The 18,321-nt window shown below is 58.5% G+C and overlaps 1 protein-coding gene across 1 annotated transcript in view; it reads right to left on the bottom strand.

Moving 5' to 3' along the window:
- DLGAP3 (DLG associated protein 3) overlaps positions 1-18,321 on the bottom strand; it is a 43,631-nt gene that overhangs the window by 16,963 nt on the left and 8,347 nt on the right. The window contains exon 3 of the mRNA XM_067533809.1: positions 7,181-8,240. Within this exon, the coding sequence (XP_067389910.1) occupies positions 7,181-8,182 (1,002 nt within the window). The 5' untranslated portion in view covers positions 8,183-8,240. The remainder of the gene's footprint in view (positions 1-7,180; positions 8,241-18,321) is intronic.

Below are 18,321 nucleotides of genomic sequence, written 5' to 3'. Positions count from 1 at the left end.
CGTCTTTGCCGCTCGGTAGAGTTGGCTTCTCTCCCCTCCCCGCTTGCTCTGCTTCCCCGTGGGGGCCGCGCAGCTTGTGAGAAGTGGGCCGTTCTCCTGCTGATGCCAACTCCACGAGCACCAGAAGCTTCCTGTCCTGCCAGCGCCAGCCTGGCGTGGGCTCCGCTGAGGGGATCGTGGGGCCGGGAGAAGCGGCTGATCTCCTGGGCGCTCCTCCCACGCGCGCCGCCCCTGTGAGCCTTTTCCAGCCCAGCCACCGTGTCCCCTTTCCAAAGGGAAAGTGGATTTGGCCCCATGTCTGCCAGGCTGTGGTTGCTTTAGCTGAGGTGTCAGGCGCAGCTAACAATGACTGGAGCTGGCTTCCCCGCACGGCACAGCTGGGGTGCTGTTTGGGGCGGGAACCTGCCCCGAATGAAAGCCAGCTGGCCTGGACAAGATCAGAGCCCCATTCCTCTCCTTTCCCCTGACAGCCTCTGCCCTCAGCGCCCCATTGCCCTCTCCCCTGTGCTTGGCCCACACACGTCTGTTCTGGAAGAGCGTCACTGACCCTCCATCCTTTTGCAAGACAATCAGCAGCACGGACTCCCTGGACACAGGCTGCAAGGAGACCGGTGGGCAGGGGAGTCTCAGCTAAGGCACTACCCCACGTGACACCCAGGACTCCCCCCTTCACAGTGCCCCTGGCAGGCCAGGCTGGGCCAAATCCCACCCATCGCCGGAGCAGCCAGGGCCCGTCCCTCTGCCGAAGGACCCTCCCAATGACGCCAGCACCATGGGATCCTTACCATCCGTACACGCCATGCCTTGTGCCATGAGCAGGAGAGCAAGAGCCTTGAACAGACAGAGACATCTCTTCTGCCACTCCGCGGCACATGGGAACAAGCGGGGCTCTATTTATGGCGTCTATCGCTCCCTGCCTGGTCCCTGCTAGGCTAGCCAGGGCTGGGAAGGCGAGCGAGTGGAGAGGGGGCCAGCACAACCTGGTCATTCACTATCTCCTTCCCCCAGGAAAGAGGGAGAAGAGCTAATTAGCTTTTAATTGGTAAAGGGTGACCTTTCCTGGAAGCCAGGTGGAAGGGTCGGCCAGCTGCACTAATCCAGGCATTAAAGGGTTAAACACCCCTGGCCACCACTTGGGACCAGGGGGCTAGCGAAAGCCTGTGGGTGTTTGCCCCCTCCCAGCCAGGCGGAGTGGAAGCCTGGCCCCATCTCGTATTGGGCACAGGCCAAGGAGCTGGAGTCGGGGCTCGCAGCTGGTTTGACCCCACACCCAGGGGGGAGGATGGGAGCCAGGCGAGGCTGGAGCCCGACGCACCTGTCACCCCCGGGTGGCAGAAAGTGACCAGCGCGCGGACAGGATCTGGCCCCACATATCTCCCACGCACACAGGCCCACCCCCACCCTTCCCTCCTCCCTGCCCACAGCGTCTGTGACCCCGGCGAGGCTGGAGCAGGCCCAGTGGCCCGGTGCTGACGTGCTCGTTAGGCAGGCAGGGCATGTCCATTTTCCAATCTGTGCTAACGGCGGCATCGCTCGGCTCAGTGCCCCGGCCCCGTGAGGGGCGCGGGACAGGCCCGCGGGCAGGGCTGATTTTTCCAGCCCAGCTCAGCAGACAGCAGCACAGGGGAGGACTCCTGGATCTGGCCCATTTGTGAGCGAGTAGCAGCGGCTCGTTCTCCCCTTCACATCGGCAGGCCTCAGAGCGGGGCAGTGTCTGCTCTGCCTCTGGGATCGCAAAGCTGGCTGTCCAAGAGGCGCGAGCGGGCAGGGAAGGGGGCTGGCGGAGGGGGTGCGGTGCAAGGGTTGGAGCTGGGGAATGCAGACCCTGTAGGGTGCATGTTAAAGAGCAGGCTGAGGAGGGTTCCTGACGGGCTGCAATGGGAATCTCAGGCTGGAGGTAGCCCAGAGCTAAGAGTTAAGCAGGCCTCATACCAGCTGCAGCTCTTCGGGGGACAAGAGGCCGGTGTCAGAGCCGGCCCAGCAGGCAAGGTGGTGTGCAGAGGTGAGATGCTTTGGGGTTCGAGAACCCCTTCCCTGTTACCCTGCAGCACCCCACTGTGGCCTGGGAGCAGAGCCAGTTCACTCCCCGCTTGCTCTCCCCACACGGGGTGAGACAGAGCCGCAGCCTGGCAGTCTGACAGTGAGCAATTGATGGAGCCAGCGACAGCACGGGCAGGCGTGAGGGAAGTTTCCCTCCAGCTCTGCCCATGCATCTCAGTCCTTACCCACCACCTCCTTCCCCTCCATCCCCGTCCAGGGCCCAGCTGGACCAGTGAAGTGGTGGGGTGAGGACCTGGTGCTGGAGTGGCATTAAGTGCGGCAGGCCAGGATTGAGGGGCACACGGGCGAGGCTGCTTGCAGGAAGTCAAGGCTAATCCCTGCCCATGACATGCCTTGGCTCCCAGCCTCTCCTCCTCACACCGGCCCCCCCAAAATGGAAACATGGCGATGAAGAAATCAGAGCCCACACAGAGAGCAGTGCAGGGGGTCAGCCTGCCCTGCCAACTCCCCATGGATCATGGCGTGGGAAAAACTGCCCAGCAAAATCCAGCCCGGTCCACGGAGAATCCTGCCCGGCAAATCCCCTCCAGACCCAGCCAATCCGCCACCCTGGGGAGGAAGATGTCACCAGTGTAAACGCTCCCGCGGGCTGGCTGGCTGCTGTGTGGTCCTGCAGCTTACACCAGTAACGTATTTGCCCTCGGGTGAGTCTCTCTGCACCCCAGATGATGGTGATCTTCCTTTACCCCCCAAAGGGGCTCATGAACAGCGGTGAGGTGCCGGGCTGATACAGAGACAGAGAGATCAAGCCCAGAACGCCCTGAAGAAGGATTAAGATACATTTGCACAAATTGCCTCTCTCCTGCCTGCCCCTGTTGCTCTGTTTTCTCCTCATTAGAGCTGGGAACTCATTGATCGGGCCTTTGGTGCTTTGTCTCCCTCTGAGAGCCGAGGCCTACAGCTCCCGCTCGTTGTTTGTTCGGCTGTTATTAGCAGGAGCAGCAGGGCTGGGATGTGCAGAGCTGTGGGAGCCGGCTCCATCCCTTCCCTGCTTTTAATAAAAGCCGTTTGCTTTGTGCCTTTAGAGGACGCGGCTATTATAGCCGGACTCTCCTCTAATCGCAAACATCAAGGCGTGGGGGGAGGCAGGGGAGAGCAAAGCCAAAGGGGAACAAAGCTGCAGGAAAGAGCCACTGCAGCCTCCTCGCGCTGGGCCCGGAGAAGTGGGACACGCAGCCTCCAGCTGGGCTCGCTCTCCGGTGCGTTCTCGTGCCCGACAGGGCGTGTCCACGCTGCGTTGCAAACCTGGGTCTGGAGGGACCAGGTTGGGGACTCGGCGTGTCCACGCTGCGTTGCAAACCTGGGTTTACAATCGCTGGAGCCAGGCCTCGCGGCTGTGCTAACCCGGCCATGCTGCACCACTCAGGCCATCTGACTCGTGGCTGCCGCCGGAGCTGTGTCCACACGGCAAAACGACAGGACTCGGCCCAAGTCTCCATGGGACTCAGACCCACCCCCCCCAGCAGGGCCCTAGGACCCGGGTTCTGAGTGCTGGCCGACCCAGCCCGACTGATTGGTGGGCGGCTGGGAGGGGGGCTGGGGCTCAAACCGGAGTCAGAGCCCGGGTTTAGTGTGCAGGGGAGACATGCCCGCGAAGGCCTACAACGCCCAGGGCTCGCTCCTCCCCAGCCACAGGGCAGCTGCCGTCAAAGAGCCTGGCACTGGGGGGTGCTGTGCTACCAGCCATAGCGCCACCAGCGGGTCCCAGGAAACCAAGGGCTTGAACGTCTGTCCTGGGTATTTAACTCCCCCCCACCAGGGCATCCTCTGGCGATGGATGCCCTCCAGTCCCCTTCTCTGCGCCCCCCTCCTTCGCTCGACTGGGGGAGGGGGCGCAGTGGTAAGCCTCTCTTTCCCCAGCAGGGGCCGAAAGGTGCATGACCCGACCCTGCTCTGGGGAGGCCCATGGGAGAGCAAGACCGGGGACAGGAACTGAACCAGTAACCCCCCCCCCGCCCTGCCTCCCCCGGCTCTACAGGACCAGCTGACCCGGCCTGTTAAACACAGGGCACGAGCCATGGCCCTGGCGCCAGGCTGCCACTCTTCACTCCTTGTAGCCGCTCTAAGGGTCCGAAATGCCAAGTTGCCAGCCCATCACCCTGGTCCTGGGGCTCCCACAGCACAGAGCAGAGCATCTCTCCGGAGCTGGGGCGGGCTGCGGGGTCCCTCAGTGGAGCGTTAGGCTGAAGCACCAAACAGAGGAGCCTCCATAAGGGTGCTGGGCAGGGACCGTCTGTACCGCCCGGGGCCCGATTCTGCCACCATGGAGAGGGAAAGGCGGGGGCAGGCTAGGAGGAGCAGGAAGCTGGGAGCCAAGCCAGCTCCTGGACCCCATCCCACTCACTCCAAACCCCAGATGCGGGGAGCTCAGTCCCTGAGGACGATATCCAGCCATGGATGTACGTGCACGGCTCCTGCCACCCATCGCACTGGTGGGGTGAGGGCTATACTGCGCTAGCCCTGGTTCACCATCAGGCTATCTGCCTCCCCCCAGACCCCCCGTGTAGCTATATCTAAATAGACAGACAGACAGACAGCCCACCCTTCCGTGGGCATGCACGTGCCTGTCCACGGCCGGTATTTGCCCTGGGTCTGGGCTAGCCACTCACTTTTAGGGGAAGCCATGGGGGTGACGCTCTGAACCAGACATAGCAAAGAAGTCCTTTGCAATCAGCTCCCATTAAAGCAGGATCCAAGCCCAGGCATCAGCTCATGATGCCAGAGCAAAGGGGGCGCCTGGGCCAGAGGGCGGGCAGTTTGGCAGAGACACGTTAGCAGGAGGGCAGCTTGCCTTGGAAAGGCGAGCGCACATTAACAGCAGCCGAGGCCGGCCAGCTGCCCCTGCAGGGAGCCTTTGTCTGGGCGTGACGCTGAGCATTTGTACCACCACTAAAAACCATGCCCTGTGCCCGTCTCAGCCAGCTCGCTCCCTCCATCTCTGCTCCACTCCTCTCTGCCTCCCACCTGGTCTCTGGGAGCCTCACGGCACTAGGGGCGCTGGCCATCACTGAGCGCCGGCCCCATCGCCCTTTTCACTTGCCCTGGGCCACCCTGGGCCATCCCCTTTCACCTTCCTAAAATCCCCCCTGCTGCTTTCAGCCACTTCCCGCCCTGCGCTCCAGCAGCAGGGACGTTGCTAGGCGGTGTCGAGATTGCAGCACCGCTTGGAGGCTGCAGCGAAACTCAGCGCTGGACAGACCCACCGCGAGAGACAAGCCCCTGCCCCGAAAGCCCGACAAGCTGACCAGACGGTGGGTGGGAGAACGCATGCAATCCCAGCCCCATGGCACACGAGGGGAACTGAGGCACGGAGGGGCTGGGAGACCTGCCCCAGGTCACATGGGACGCCTAGAGCAAAGGAGGGAGTTGAACTCCCATTTTCTGACCCCAGCCCAACTCAAGGCCTTTGGCACTAGCCCTTCCCCCACCGCCCACAGCCACCGCCCGCTGCCCTCAAGAATTGCAGCTGTGAAGGCTTCAGGGACAGCACCGGAGGGAGCTGGGGACGCGGACGCTGGCCCAGCGAGAGGCTGGGAACCTGCTACGTGCCTTGCAGCTCCCCACAGGCCCCGTCTAGATCAACGAATCATAATACTTCAGACCGATTTCACAGGGGAACGACAGCGCTGCCATTTGGTTGGCCAAACGCGAGCGCTGGGCCGGACGCAGCGAAGCCGAGCGTTCACACCAGGAGAGCAGGAGTCAGGACTCCTGGGTTCTGTTCCTGCCGCTGCCGCTCTGCAGTCCACGTGCTGGTCGCAGATATTAGCGAGACAGGGTGGCTGAGGTGAGGTCTTTGGTTGGGCTGGCTGCTGTTGGTGAGAGAGGCAAGTCTCTCCTCAGGTCTCTCTGACTCTCCGTGTGACCCTTGGACAAGTCCCTTTCCCACTCCGTGCCTCAGTTTCCCCGGGTCCAGCAGCACCTACCAAGCCGTATGAGGTGTGAGGATTCGCATGGGGGGGGGGGCATGCCCCTGGGCATTGGCCTTGGAGGGGCGGGGGGGCTGCTGGCCAGGTGCTCCTCGAGGGAGCCGCCCCCTGTCGCAGGCAGCCAGGGCATACTCCTGGCCCCTCCACCGGGCACAAAGGGAGCCACGGGGACCAGAGCTCGTCATGCCCTGCCGCCCCCACAGCGGGGGAGAGTGGGAAACGGGCCCGCAGACCCCTCCCAGGGGGCACTGCCGCCGCTGTCGCTCCCGCCGCGACCCGCAACGAAACCAAGGCTAAGCGGCGGGATTGGCACCTACAGCAAAAGTCTTCCGAAGTGTGGGGGGCGGGGGCTTGGCGAGGGCGGGGCATGGGGGTGTGGAGCTCAGCGGGACAGGGGTTGGATCGGGGCCCGATAACCCCAAACTTGTCCCCGTTCTCTGCGCAAGGGCCCCATTCGCTCCCGAGCTCGCTAGGGGACAGCACCCACTGGCCCCGCTGCGCCGGGGGCCCCGAGTCCCAGGTGACAGCCACACAGGGACAGTCTCCTGTTCGTCACGGGTCACTTGCCCTCCCTGCTGCGACTTCAGCCCCGCCCAGCAAAACTCAACCTCTCCTGCTGCCACGACGCGGGGCGGGGAGCGTGCCCCTGGGAATCCCGTCAGAGCATCGCAGGCTGGCAGAGCAGCCACCGGCCAGGACCAGGGGGGCACCCTGCTTCCATGCAACAGCAGGGGCCACGGTTGCAAAGAAAGCTGCGTGTGCGCGCAGGGATTGCGTGCGTGCAGGGGGGGCAGGTCCAGGCCAAAGGAACTGGATTTGTAAGAAGTTCCTCCCTTATCTCCAGCCCAGGAAGAAGAGCCCGTGGGCTGGCTTGGCCGAGGAGGTGAAGGTCCCTGATGGAAATCAAGGAGCATCGCGAGACTTCGCCGCGGCTGCACTGGGGTATTTTGACCAGGCGTCCCCGTCGCTGTGAAGGGACGCCCGCTCTCACCGCTGCCTCTGGCGAGTCCTGCGCCGGGCCGGGTGATGCGGCGCCGCTGTTAGCCGCCCTCTGCGGTAGCGCTCCCCCTGTCAGGGTGGGAGTGACTTCCAGGCACTGGAACCGCTCTGGATGTGAACCAACAACGCCTGCAGGTTTGACCCTGTCCCCCCGAAGCCAGCCCACGCCCCCCCCCCCATGCACACCTCACCTGCAGGTAATGGTAGCCTCTGTCTTTGGCCTTTGCCTCCTGCAGCACCAAGGCTTTCTCCTGGCTGCCTCCCGAGCTGGGATACGCCTCCCGGGCTTGGCTGACCGTCATGGTGTGCCAGGCGCTCCTCTTCAGCGTCTGGCCGTCCAGCGACATGGACAGGCCGGCGCAGGCCAGGCACTTGCCCTCGCCGCCACCCTTGAGACTCTTCAAAGTCAAGTCTCGGAAGGCACTTTCGGGAGCATCCACGCAGAGCTGGGCGCCCTGGTCCATGGCGTGCCGGCTCGACACCAGGTAGCTGCTGTCGCTGCCCAGGTTGTCGTCGGAGCTCCACCAGCCCATCATCTTGGCCCGGTGCCGGGAGTCCAGCCGGCGGTCTTTGCTCTTGCTCCGCTTGCCGTGCCGGGACTGGTGGTGGTGGTACCCTTCCCCCCGGCCCTCCAGCTTGGTGCCGTTGTACTCCCGCTTGGCCGGGGCCTCCAGGGAGTGGGACTTGGCGAAGAGCTTCTGGACGGAGTGGACCAGGTGGCGGATGCGGCTGGGGCTTTCGCTGCGTTGCTCGGCGGCGCCGGTCCGCTGGTACTGCAGGGTGTGGAAGCCGTCATGGTGCAGGGGCAGCTGCTTCTCAAACTGGTCCAGCAGGTTGGGGGGGAGGCGGTTGATCTTGCTGGAGGGGTGGGTGGCCGCCATGCACTCGTCACAGGAGTCGTACTGGTGCTGCGTGTGGTGCATTCTGGGGAAGGTGCTGCTGCTGCTGGCGGAGAGCGGCTCGCTCAGGCTCATGGGCCCGCCCGCGCACTCGGCGGGGATCCCAGGGCTGCGAGAGGGGCAGTAGCGGTGATCCAAAGAACAAGGCTCAGTGGGGCCGAGGAGGTACGACTGCCTGGATTCCTGGCCGAGGCGGATGTAGTCCACAGGCTGCTCACAGTTCTCTGGGATGCAGTGACACGGGTGCGCTGTGGAGGTCTGTGATTGGCTACGCTCCCCATGGTAACTCTTCATGGTGTCAGAACCTTGCACGTAACGTCCTCATTCTGCAGGATTATCCCTGCGGGGTCCCCTGCAGAGACAGGATAGACACATTAGCCATCTCCCGTCCCACCAGCGCCCGGCCAGGCTTCCAAACCCTGCCTTTCTTTGCGCCGTCAACCTGCCAGTGCGAAGAACGGTCGGCGGCGTTTCCATACCCGCCTGCATATGTGGGCAGAATTTACGAGCCCAGCCATCAGATGGTGTAAGTCAGCATGGCTCTTCTGACTTGGCTGGAGCTACACCCGATCTACACCAGCAGACGATCTGGCTCTCTGAGTCTAAAAACCCAGCTGCTCCCGAAAATCAAGTCTGAAAGGATGGTGAAATTGTGGGTGCTGAGAAAGTGAATAAGAGTGTTATTTACCCCTTCCTGTAACACATGAACCAGGGGTCACCCAATGAAATTAAAAAGCAACAGGTTTAAAACAAACAAAAGGAAGTTTTTCTTCACACAACGCACAATCAACCTGTGGAACTCATTGCCAAGGGATGTTGTGGATGCTAAAAGTACAACTGGGTTCAAAAAGAATTAGATAAGTTCATAGAGGACGGTTATTAGCCAAGATGGTCAGAGATGCAAACCCATGCTCTGGGTATCCCTACGCCTCTGACTGCCAGAAGCTGGGACTGGAAAGCAGAGAATGGATCACTCAAATATTGCCCTGTTCTGTTCATTCCCACTGAAGCATCTGGCATTGGCCCCTATCAGAAAACAGGACATTGGGCTAGATGGACCATCGGTCTGACCCAGTCTGGCCCTTCTTATATGCTAAAGGATTTTGAGATTTCAAAGTCTGGCTTCACTCCAGATCAGAACAAAGCCCCAAAATTTCCAAATTCTTCACAAAAGAAATTTTTTTTTTAAATGTATTTTGGATCGACTGAAACGTTTCCGTTTGATTATAACTTTCAGGGTTCCACTATTATCCTAAGAGACCACAAATCAAAACCAATCAAACCGAAAAGTCAAAAGGTTTCATTCCAAAATGCCAGACAGGACATTTCAACATTGTCGGAACATTCTCCCTCCTCCCGCCCGGCTCCGAGATGAACTCTGAATCCTAAGCATCTCGATTTCATCAGAACTGTATTGGCTGATGGAAAATGGTTCCATCTGAGTTTTTCCAACCAGCTCTACTCACGTGGCTTATAACGAGCTGAAATAAGGAGTCATAGGGGAGCGAGAGAGCCCACTGTGATATGAAATCTCAATCCATCCTCATTCTACCTGTGGATCTTCAATCAAGCCGTCCAAACAGCACTTCTGCTGTGTTCCAGTGGAGGTTACAGAGGTATTTATAGACGCTACCTTGAAACCTCAGGCACCTATCAGTCCATTTATCAAAGCGCCTGCAGTTCCCCATTCAAGGCAGGCGAAACTATAAGAAGAAAGAAATTGAGCAAAGAAAGAAAGTTAAACTCCACCCAGGGCGTTTTATTCAACTGGAGGCTCAAGCTAAACTGCCTAACCTCTCTCTCTCTCTCCCAGGCTGTCTCGTGGGCTGTGAGCCACGAGCTGCACGGTCCCTGGGACGGCAGAGGCACTGGCATTTCTCACACGTTGCTCTTTTCTTAATTATTATTATTTCCTTATACATTTGTGAGGGGCTGGCATGAGTCCGCACTGGCTGGAGCTTCGCACCACGCTAACCTGGCCCTAAGCTGTTACCTCAGCGTTGCACCCAGTTCTCAGACACAGGCATGGCCGCTGGGAACAGCTGTTCCATACCACCCCCAGTGCTGACCAGTGGGAAAGCTGGTTTTTCAGTCTCTCAGAAGCGACGGGGGCCTCGTTCTGCTTTAAGCTGGGACGTTTCCAACTCTGCCACGCTTACCAGGGGTGGGCCAGATCAGTACTTGTATGGGAGACCCTCCTGGAAAAGTCAGGGCATTATAGGGCATGATGAGTCCCAAGGGGGCAAGGAATGCCCCAGCATTCCTGCTAAAAAGAATACTCCAGTATTCTGCCCAAACCCCTGGACTCCTGCAGTCGCGCGACCGGAAGATGTAGTGCTTTGGATGACTCCCGTTGCACACTCTTTCATTAGGGATAGGGTAGGTGGTGGTGTGCTGCTGGAGGTGCCATCTGTCCGCTGAGATGTAAAACTGAGGTCTTGAGCCCCTGTGGTCATTCACGATCCCCGGGCACTTTTCCCAGCAGCAGAGGGTGTTGCCCCGCGTATCCTGGCCACAAGGAATTATTATAGTCTACTTCCTGCCATTATCCTTGGGATTTGGGATCCTTCTTCACTTCCTGTCCTAAACCAATGAGTAATGTTGTAGAGTGCTGTTAAACAGCCACCACGGTCCACCCTAGAGGCAGCTGCATTTCCATGGAGTGAAAGGCAGGACCGGTAGGGATACCTTGTAAAGCGTTTGGGATCAAAGGTGTTGCATGTGTGCTTATTTTTACACACTGCCTCTCAACCAGAAGGATCCCAAAGCACTTTTCAAATCCTAGTCATGCACACCAGCCTATTAAACAGAACATGGCATCTGTTTAATAAATAATAATAATAATAATAATAATAATAAAACCCAGCTTTAATATAGCAATTGTCATCAGTAGATCTCAAAGCACTTTGCAAAGGAGGTCAGTATCATGATCCCCATTGTACAGATGAGAAAACTGAGGCGGGGGGGGGGAGAAACTTGTGCAAGGTGACCCAGCAGGCCAGTGGCAGAGACAGAACTCGAACTCAGGTCTAAGTGCCAAGGCAGTGCTTTCACCACTAGGCAATACTGCCTCCCTATAGCACACAGGAGTTTAGGTGTGTGCAGTGGCTTGAGAGGCAGTGTGGGCTGGAGAATTGGAAATCCACAGGCCCTCAGTTCTAATGCTGGACTTGGGCAAGACTCACCACCTCTCTGCCTCAGTTTCCCCATCTGCAGCTTGGGGATAATGCTCCTTCACAGGGGTTAGTGGGGGTGCAGTGCTTTGAACATATACCATGATCTATATTCTACATATCATTAGGAGAAGAAGCAGAGAATACCCCTTACAAGGGGAATTTAGGGACACAGAATGCAATTAGCCCCTGGAATTTGGGCAGGGCATAAGATTAGGTTAAACCTATCACTGTATGGGCTCTTTACTGATCACAGGCAGGGAGAGTTTGCTTTTGCGTCCCCTACCCTACCTATACCAAACTAGGGCTCTCTGCTCAAACGGACCCAACTGATCCAGCAGTGCTTGGAGGCTTCCCATCCAAGTACCAGCCCAGCTAGAAGTTACTCCGCCAGATCAGAAGGGAAGCACAGTACAAGGTCGAGTAGTGGGGCTAGGTACCGCCAGCAGAGCAGGAGGGGCAGCAGACATTCCCCAAAGCAATAAAACGGAAAGGAAATACAGTCTTATGGTTTAATTACTGAACTGGGTTTCAGTCCTCAGCTCTGCTACTGGCCCCTTGGAAAGTCACTTCATCTCTTTGTGCTCATGGGTCTGGTGGATTTCACCCAAGAGCTGCTCGGGTCTGGAAGAGGTATTTTTTCCCCACTCTGAAATATTTTCCAGTAGCAATGGAGGGAGGGGAACTGGCTTTGTGAAACGTGTCAACCCGGCTGCTTCTTTTCTCCCCTTCACCCTTTTTTGTGATTATTTCTAGCAGCTCATGAAAAAAGAAAAGCGCTGTCTCCAAAGACACAAGAAACAAGGTCACCTTATTCCCCCGCCGCTCCGGGCTTGGTTCACGTGGGAGCCTCTAGAACCCAAATTACTGTTTAATTATTAATAAATATTAAACCACAGAATTAAAGGGAAAGAAAAGCCACATGGCAACACATCGTCTCTGCAGACAGACAGATGGACACCAGCCTCTCCCAGAATGGGCTGGCTGGCAGGATGCAATGGCAATAGCTTATGAATACACAGCTCGACAGCTCTTCCACAGTTCAGAGGGCCCAGGGCCAGTGTAAAGCACGAGTAGGACAAATCAGTCCAGGTGCAACAACAACCACATTTTTTTTTACAATGGCTTTTTATAGCTCCCGGAAGGATCTTGCCTGGGCTGGTTTGCATGGCTATACAGGTCAAATGTAGCGCATGCCTGCACGGAGCAAAGTGCCCCCCGCACAGCTCTGCTGATGGCCTTCGACCCTGACCCACAAGCCCACCTGTCATTCCAGTCCAGAGCTCCCCACACACAGCTCTGCCCGTGCCCCGTCAGCCTGACCTGCAGCTCCCCGGGCTATTCCAGCCCGGGCCTCACCACACAGCTCTCCCAGCCCCCCTCAGTTCTGACCCTGCTAGTCCAGCGTTGGGCTCCCCACACAACTCAGCCAGCAGCCAGCCCCAGTAAAGTGGACCCTTCCCCACCCCCATGTCGGGGCCCTGTATATCGGCCCAGTCTGCTCCCTGTCCTAACAGTCCCTAACCATAGACTGGAAGCAGCAGGGAGCAAACAGCACAGGCCCGGTCTGACCAGTACGCCTGGGCCTGCGTCATTCGACTTGTTAATATGACGAGCGTCTGGGTGAGATTTTCAAAGCCATTAATTACAAAGGGCACCAGCTCTGCCTCCGAGCCTTGCTGCTGAGTGAGCAGCCAAAAAGAAGTCATGGGGCATTGACGGCTGAAGCCTGGCCCGACCCTGGGACCAGCAGCAGCTCAGTAGGCCTGGCGGCCACACCGTCACACTTCCGAAAGGATACTGACCAATCAGGGAGGGTCGGAAAAGAGCTAGGAGAACGATTCGAGGGCTGGAAAACCTGCCTCCCAGTGAGAGACTTGAGACACTCCATCTATTTAGTGCAGCCCAGAGAAGGTGCAGAGGTGACTTGATCACGGCCCTCAAGCTCCTAGCTGGGGAGGAGACCTCCAATAGCCGAGGTCTCTTTAATTTAGCAGTGAAAGGCAGAATGAGACCTGATGGCCAAAAGCGGACGCTAGAGAAATCCAGCTTAGAAATCAGACTCGGTTTTCTAGCAGTGAAGGGTGATTAGCCATTGCAACAACGTCCCTAGGAATGCTGTGTAGCCTCCATCGCTTGAAGTCTTGAAATCAAGCGATACGCTGTAACTCGACCAGCGTTGCAGACTTGGCACAGGAATTACCGGGCGAGTTTCTATGGCTTGGGTCAGACGGGGGGGTCAGCCGACACGATCACAATGATCCCTTCTATGCATCTGTGAAATGGAGCTGCAGGGAGACAGTACAGGGACAATGTGTAAAGCAGCTCCCAGCGAGGAAAATGCAGACAAGGTGTTTAAAAACTAGGCAGCAATGGCGGGGGAATGATACAAACCCAGAATATCTGCCAACCCCTCTGTTTCGGGTCCAGGTTCTCCCCAGGGGGCTGCTGGGGCAGAGAGATAGCAGCTCCGCATTGGAGAGTGTGAGATGGATGTGGTCTCCTTTTATCGTGCAGCAACTGCCTGTATCCCAACCACCGTGCAAACGCACGCCGGGGTCTGCACGCTGGAATGCACACGTATTTCTTACCTCATTAGAATCCGTCAGAGGGCTGGCTTTGTTATGACTATAAATGAGGAAATTACTTATTCTCCAGTGTCTCTTGACTAATTAACAGGCGTCATTAGCGATCTTGTTAGACGGCGCCTAGGGCAACCTGTCTTTAAATCATATGTTAAGAAAGGTAGACTGTACTTGAGACAAAGGTAATTGCAGAAGATGTGGCTTTTCCTCCCAGAGAGAGAAAGGGATGAGCGGATGCCGCTGTCTTCCCTCCACCTCCCTCCACCGTTTGCAATTGCCATTAAGACCCTGTTTGCAGTAACTGGCAGCGGGGGTCGAGTCTGCCGCAGGCCAAGGGCGTAACCGGAAGGGAGGCGCCCGCTGGCACTACAGTTGTTTGCAGAGAACCAGAGTCACGCTGTGGTTCTGATTCAAGCATGGTTTGACACGAGGGATGGGCAAATGGGATCGAGAACCTGATTCCTAACCTTCAGCCAAAATCCAGGGGGAGGATCCTCCGCTTGGCGCCACTCGGTACAGGTCCACTGCCACCACAGCCGCTGAGGGTCTGGCCTGCCATGGAGTGGGACGGTGGTGCATCGGCAGAGCGGTAGGTGGATTGTCCCGGGCGGGGCTGCAGGTCAGGAGTCAGGTGCCTCGGCACAGCTGTGCCCCCGTGTGCCCAGCCATGCCTCGCTCTAGCCAGAGATGCACCCCTCACTTTCCCAAGTGCTGAGCTCACTCAGCAGTTCTTCTCTTTGAACGACTCCCCCGTTCCCACGACTTCTCAGGCCAGCCACTCCCTACAGGGGACTCGGATCTGGCTTCTGGCTGTGGGAGAAACTGCCTGGCAGAATAACAGGAGGGCTGTGGTTGAGATGCCAGATGGATGCTCATGGCTCAAGGCCGCCCGGGGATATCCCAGCGACTGGGAGCAAGGTTCCTTGGTGACAGAACAGGCCTGCAGGGGCGAGCGCGCAGGGACGGGACCACAAGCAGCCCCGGGGGCTGAAACACCCTGGGAACACGTCTCCTCTGATCAGCTTTTCCTGTCTCCTTTCCTCCCGTCCTCAAGGCTGGATCCTTCGGTCCCACTTCCCTCCCTCCCAGTCCTTCTCCCGTGCTAACGAGGCTCCCTAATTGCTCCAGCTGAAGCTCCCGAGCTGTGGCTTGTTAAAATAAAAGGCAGCTCTTCTCCCTGGGGAGATGGCAGATGGCGCCATCACTGGTGCGGGCCTCCTCGCACATTCACGAGCAGGGGGCTGCCACCAGGGCCCGAGCATAATTTCTTGGGGCCCAGTACAAACTTGTAACACGGGCCCCTTCCCCCACACATACCACAGCCCCTCATCCCACACATTTGAAAATGTTTTTCCTCATGGTAATGGGGGTTGCAACCTGGGCCAGGCCCACCAGGGTCTCCGGGCCCCGGTAAAGTGTACCCTTTCCCCCAGGTTCCCTTGTGGGGACCTGGCTGCCACCAACACGAACATGGTGTAAAGCGAGAGGAGAATCAGGCCCATCCTCTTGCCTTAACGCATCCTAGTTATTTCTTTCTTAAAACAGCTGCTGCTTCCAACCCCCGTTACCCTCCACCCGGCCTGAGCATGCAGGGAGAGCGAGCCGGGCCACCGGGGAGGACCATGCAGTGAAAAGCAGAACGCGGCTCAGCCAGGCTTCGAACCGCGTCCCAACCTGGCTACGATCACAGGAGAGACGCCGGCTCCGTGCAGAGGGCCTCGAAGCTCAGACCTGCACCCAGATGCAGCAGCAGACCTGGCTCGCCTGGGTGCAAGTGGAATACACCGGCTTAGTGCATGTGGTCCATGTCTTCCCCAGCAGCTGTTCCCAGCATTGACAGGAGCCTCCTACTCAGAGACACGGGAGTTATTCTGTTAGCTCAGCCTGCAGGGAAGCAGCGTGGTTAGGGCTCAGGAGACCTGGGCTCTGCCAATGACCTGCTGGATGACCTAGGACCTCTGTGACTATTTAGACTGTAAGTAATTCAGGATTCATCTCCCGTCATGCCTCTGTACAGCACCTAGCACACTGTGGCCTCTAGGGCCACTGTACAGTGGTACTAAAGATCCCCACTAACTAGCATGGTTTGCATGTAGCGGTGGCTCATCTCCCAGACTCTGAGGACATATGGAGCCAGATTAATGCCGACTCAGCTCCATCTCTAATTCAAAGCAAGAATCCCAGAGGGGCTTCCATAGTGTGGCCACATCTCCAGAACAATCGGGGTGGTTCTCTGACTTCTTAACAGCAACTGCAGTTATACATGGTCAAATCTCATGCTCCAGGGCATAAACTGATTCCTGAAAGGGTCAGGAAGGAACCTGCCAGAGCACAAAAGAGTGCGCCCTCCTCTCGGGCATCAGCCAAAGGCAGGATGAGGGACCCGTGGTCCAGTTGGCTATGTCCTCTGTTGGATGGAATCACAACTGTTCACATGTGCGTCATAAGCCCCGTACCGCTGACAGCTAATGGAGATTCTCTGCGAGCTCAAATAGTTGGGGCCTGTCCTTTTGGAGCCGAGTAGAGAGCCAGTGCATGCAGCACAGGGGCAGTGATCAGCTCAGGGGTGAAAAGCCAACTGGGACAAGAGGGGGGGCTCTCACTAAGAAGGAGAGAAGTTGGGGGGAGGGGAATTAGGGTTCTCCAAGCCAGGACAAGGAATGGGAGCGCCTCGCTGCTTTTAGCAAAGAGCCTAGGGTTTTGTTCTGGGTTTGAGCAGTGCCTAGCACAATGGGGTCTCGGTCCACAGCTGGGCTTCCTAGGGGCTATTGCAATACAGATCATCACGAAGTGGAGGAAGTTGTGCTCCTCACATTCACTGAAGAATCAGGCTACTGATTTAGGGCACCCAGGCTAAGCCGGGGCATGGGGGGGAGTTGGTAACAGGGGCAGGGGGCAGCAGTATCATCTCCTAGCATTCAAGGAAGCAAGCAAATTGATTTAAATATTGCAAACGTGTGGGTAAGAAACGAGTCACAATAGCAGCGCAGCCTGTTATTACGTGCCGCGTGGGCTTCGTGCAAGGAATTAGCTGAATTAAACAAAGCGAGGCCCGGTGTTTGCGAGACAGCTCTGTAATTTTCTCATAAATTGCTGCCAGCGGCAGGAAAGGGGAGACTCGAGCAAGAGCATTTGCCCAGCCTGGCATGAATCCTGGCAGCAGGTGGGCAGAGGCCGGGGGCAGTGAGCAGCCTGCGGCTGGGTCCAGGTCCTCGCAGCATAGCTGGAGGGGTGGGGGTGCAGAGAGCGGCAGAGGGGAGTTGCCAGGAGGACGGGGAGGGATGTCACCCCCCATAGCCAGCCCGGGCTGCAGGCTGGGGCCACGGGACTGACTGCAGCCACCACAGGGAGGAGAAGGGGGGTCGGACGGGACCAGAAGCGGGGCAAGAGAGAGATGTGAGGGGAGCCGGGCTCTGCTAAGCCCGGACCCCAGGCAGTGGCTGGTGGAGGCTGGGGTGGGGACTGCAAACGCTTTGGGTCTTGAGGGGACAAAGGCCTGGGGACCAGCCTACCCCTGGGGACAGGCGTGGGTGGATCGATGGGGCCGATTCCTCAGTGCAGGAGCCAGGCTTCCTGCTCCCAAGCGCTGAGGCGGAGCAGAGCCCGTGTGGGGCTGTAACCCGCCCGCCCACCAGCCCTGCCTGCTGCACCTATGCCGGGGGGCTGGCACCGTGGGCAGGGCCCCCCCATGGCGGAGAGGGCAAAAGGGCACACTTTACCGGGGCCCAAAGGCCCGGCCCAGGCTACAACCTCCATTTCTAACTCCCCCCAGGATCTCCAAGAGGCTGCAGGAAAGGCAGCTGCCGTTGGCACACTCAGTGGTTGATGTGCACACAATAGAGCACCTGAGTGTGGGGTGGGGGTTCCAGAGCCGGCTGGAACACCGGGGTTCCCCTACTGCACCCCTTCGGGGATTGGAGCCCTGCTGGGGGTGTGGACAGGGACCCAGCCGCCGTGGGCAGGAGCGAGCCTAGCAGAGGGTGGCACGCTCCGGCGACACCCCCCCCCTGCACATTGCGGGTGATTGGGTTTGGGATGTTAAATTTAATCCACCTGCAGTTTACAAACAGGCTCTGGCCCGGGACAGTAACACAGACCCCAGCTAACAGAGGCCGTTCCCTGCCCGCCTGGGTGCAAATCAGGAGCAGAGCCGTGCCAGAGGAAGCTGGGGAAGCAGCCCCCTGTGCTTCGCCTTCCTGGGGACAGATAAGGGTCATTTCAGGGCCCAGTGCGCGGAGTGGAGCCCGAGAAGCTGCTAGGAGCCCAGCCTCGCTAATGGAAAGTCACCGTGGAGCGCAGGCAGGCGCTGATAAGATGAGGAACGGCATCCCTGATAGCACTCGCCAGCCAGGCATGTCCGGCCCTGCTCTGCCTCTCCGCACTCACCACCACGCTCAGCCCACAGGGGCCATACGCAGCCTGCAACGGGTGGCCGCATTAGTGCAGCCGAGCGGGGAACGAGAAACCCAGCAACAAGGGGGATGGCAGGGGCCCGCCCTCCATGGCAGCAGAGCCTTGGGGAGCTGCAGCCAAATCTGCCAGGGGCATGGGCATTTCTCACGGAGCTTCTCCGGGATAGAGGATGATGTGAGAGTCCCAGGGAGGGCCAGGCGGGCAGGGGCTAACACAAGAGCCAGGCGGGCAGGGGCTAACAGAAGGGGATCCCAGCTACACA

This window comes from Emydura macquarii, unplaced genomic scaffold (assembly GCF_026122565.2).
Source record: "Emydura macquarii macquarii isolate MOO-44397 ecotype Brisbane River unplaced genomic scaffold, CSIRO-AGI_Emac_v2 contig_3348, whole genome shotgun sequence".
Taxonomy (NCBI): Eukaryota; Metazoa; Chordata; order Testudines; family Chelidae; genus Emydura; species Emydura macquarii.
Note: the sequence above shows the minus strand (reverse complement) of the source record. Positions and strands in the feature narration are given on the sequence as shown.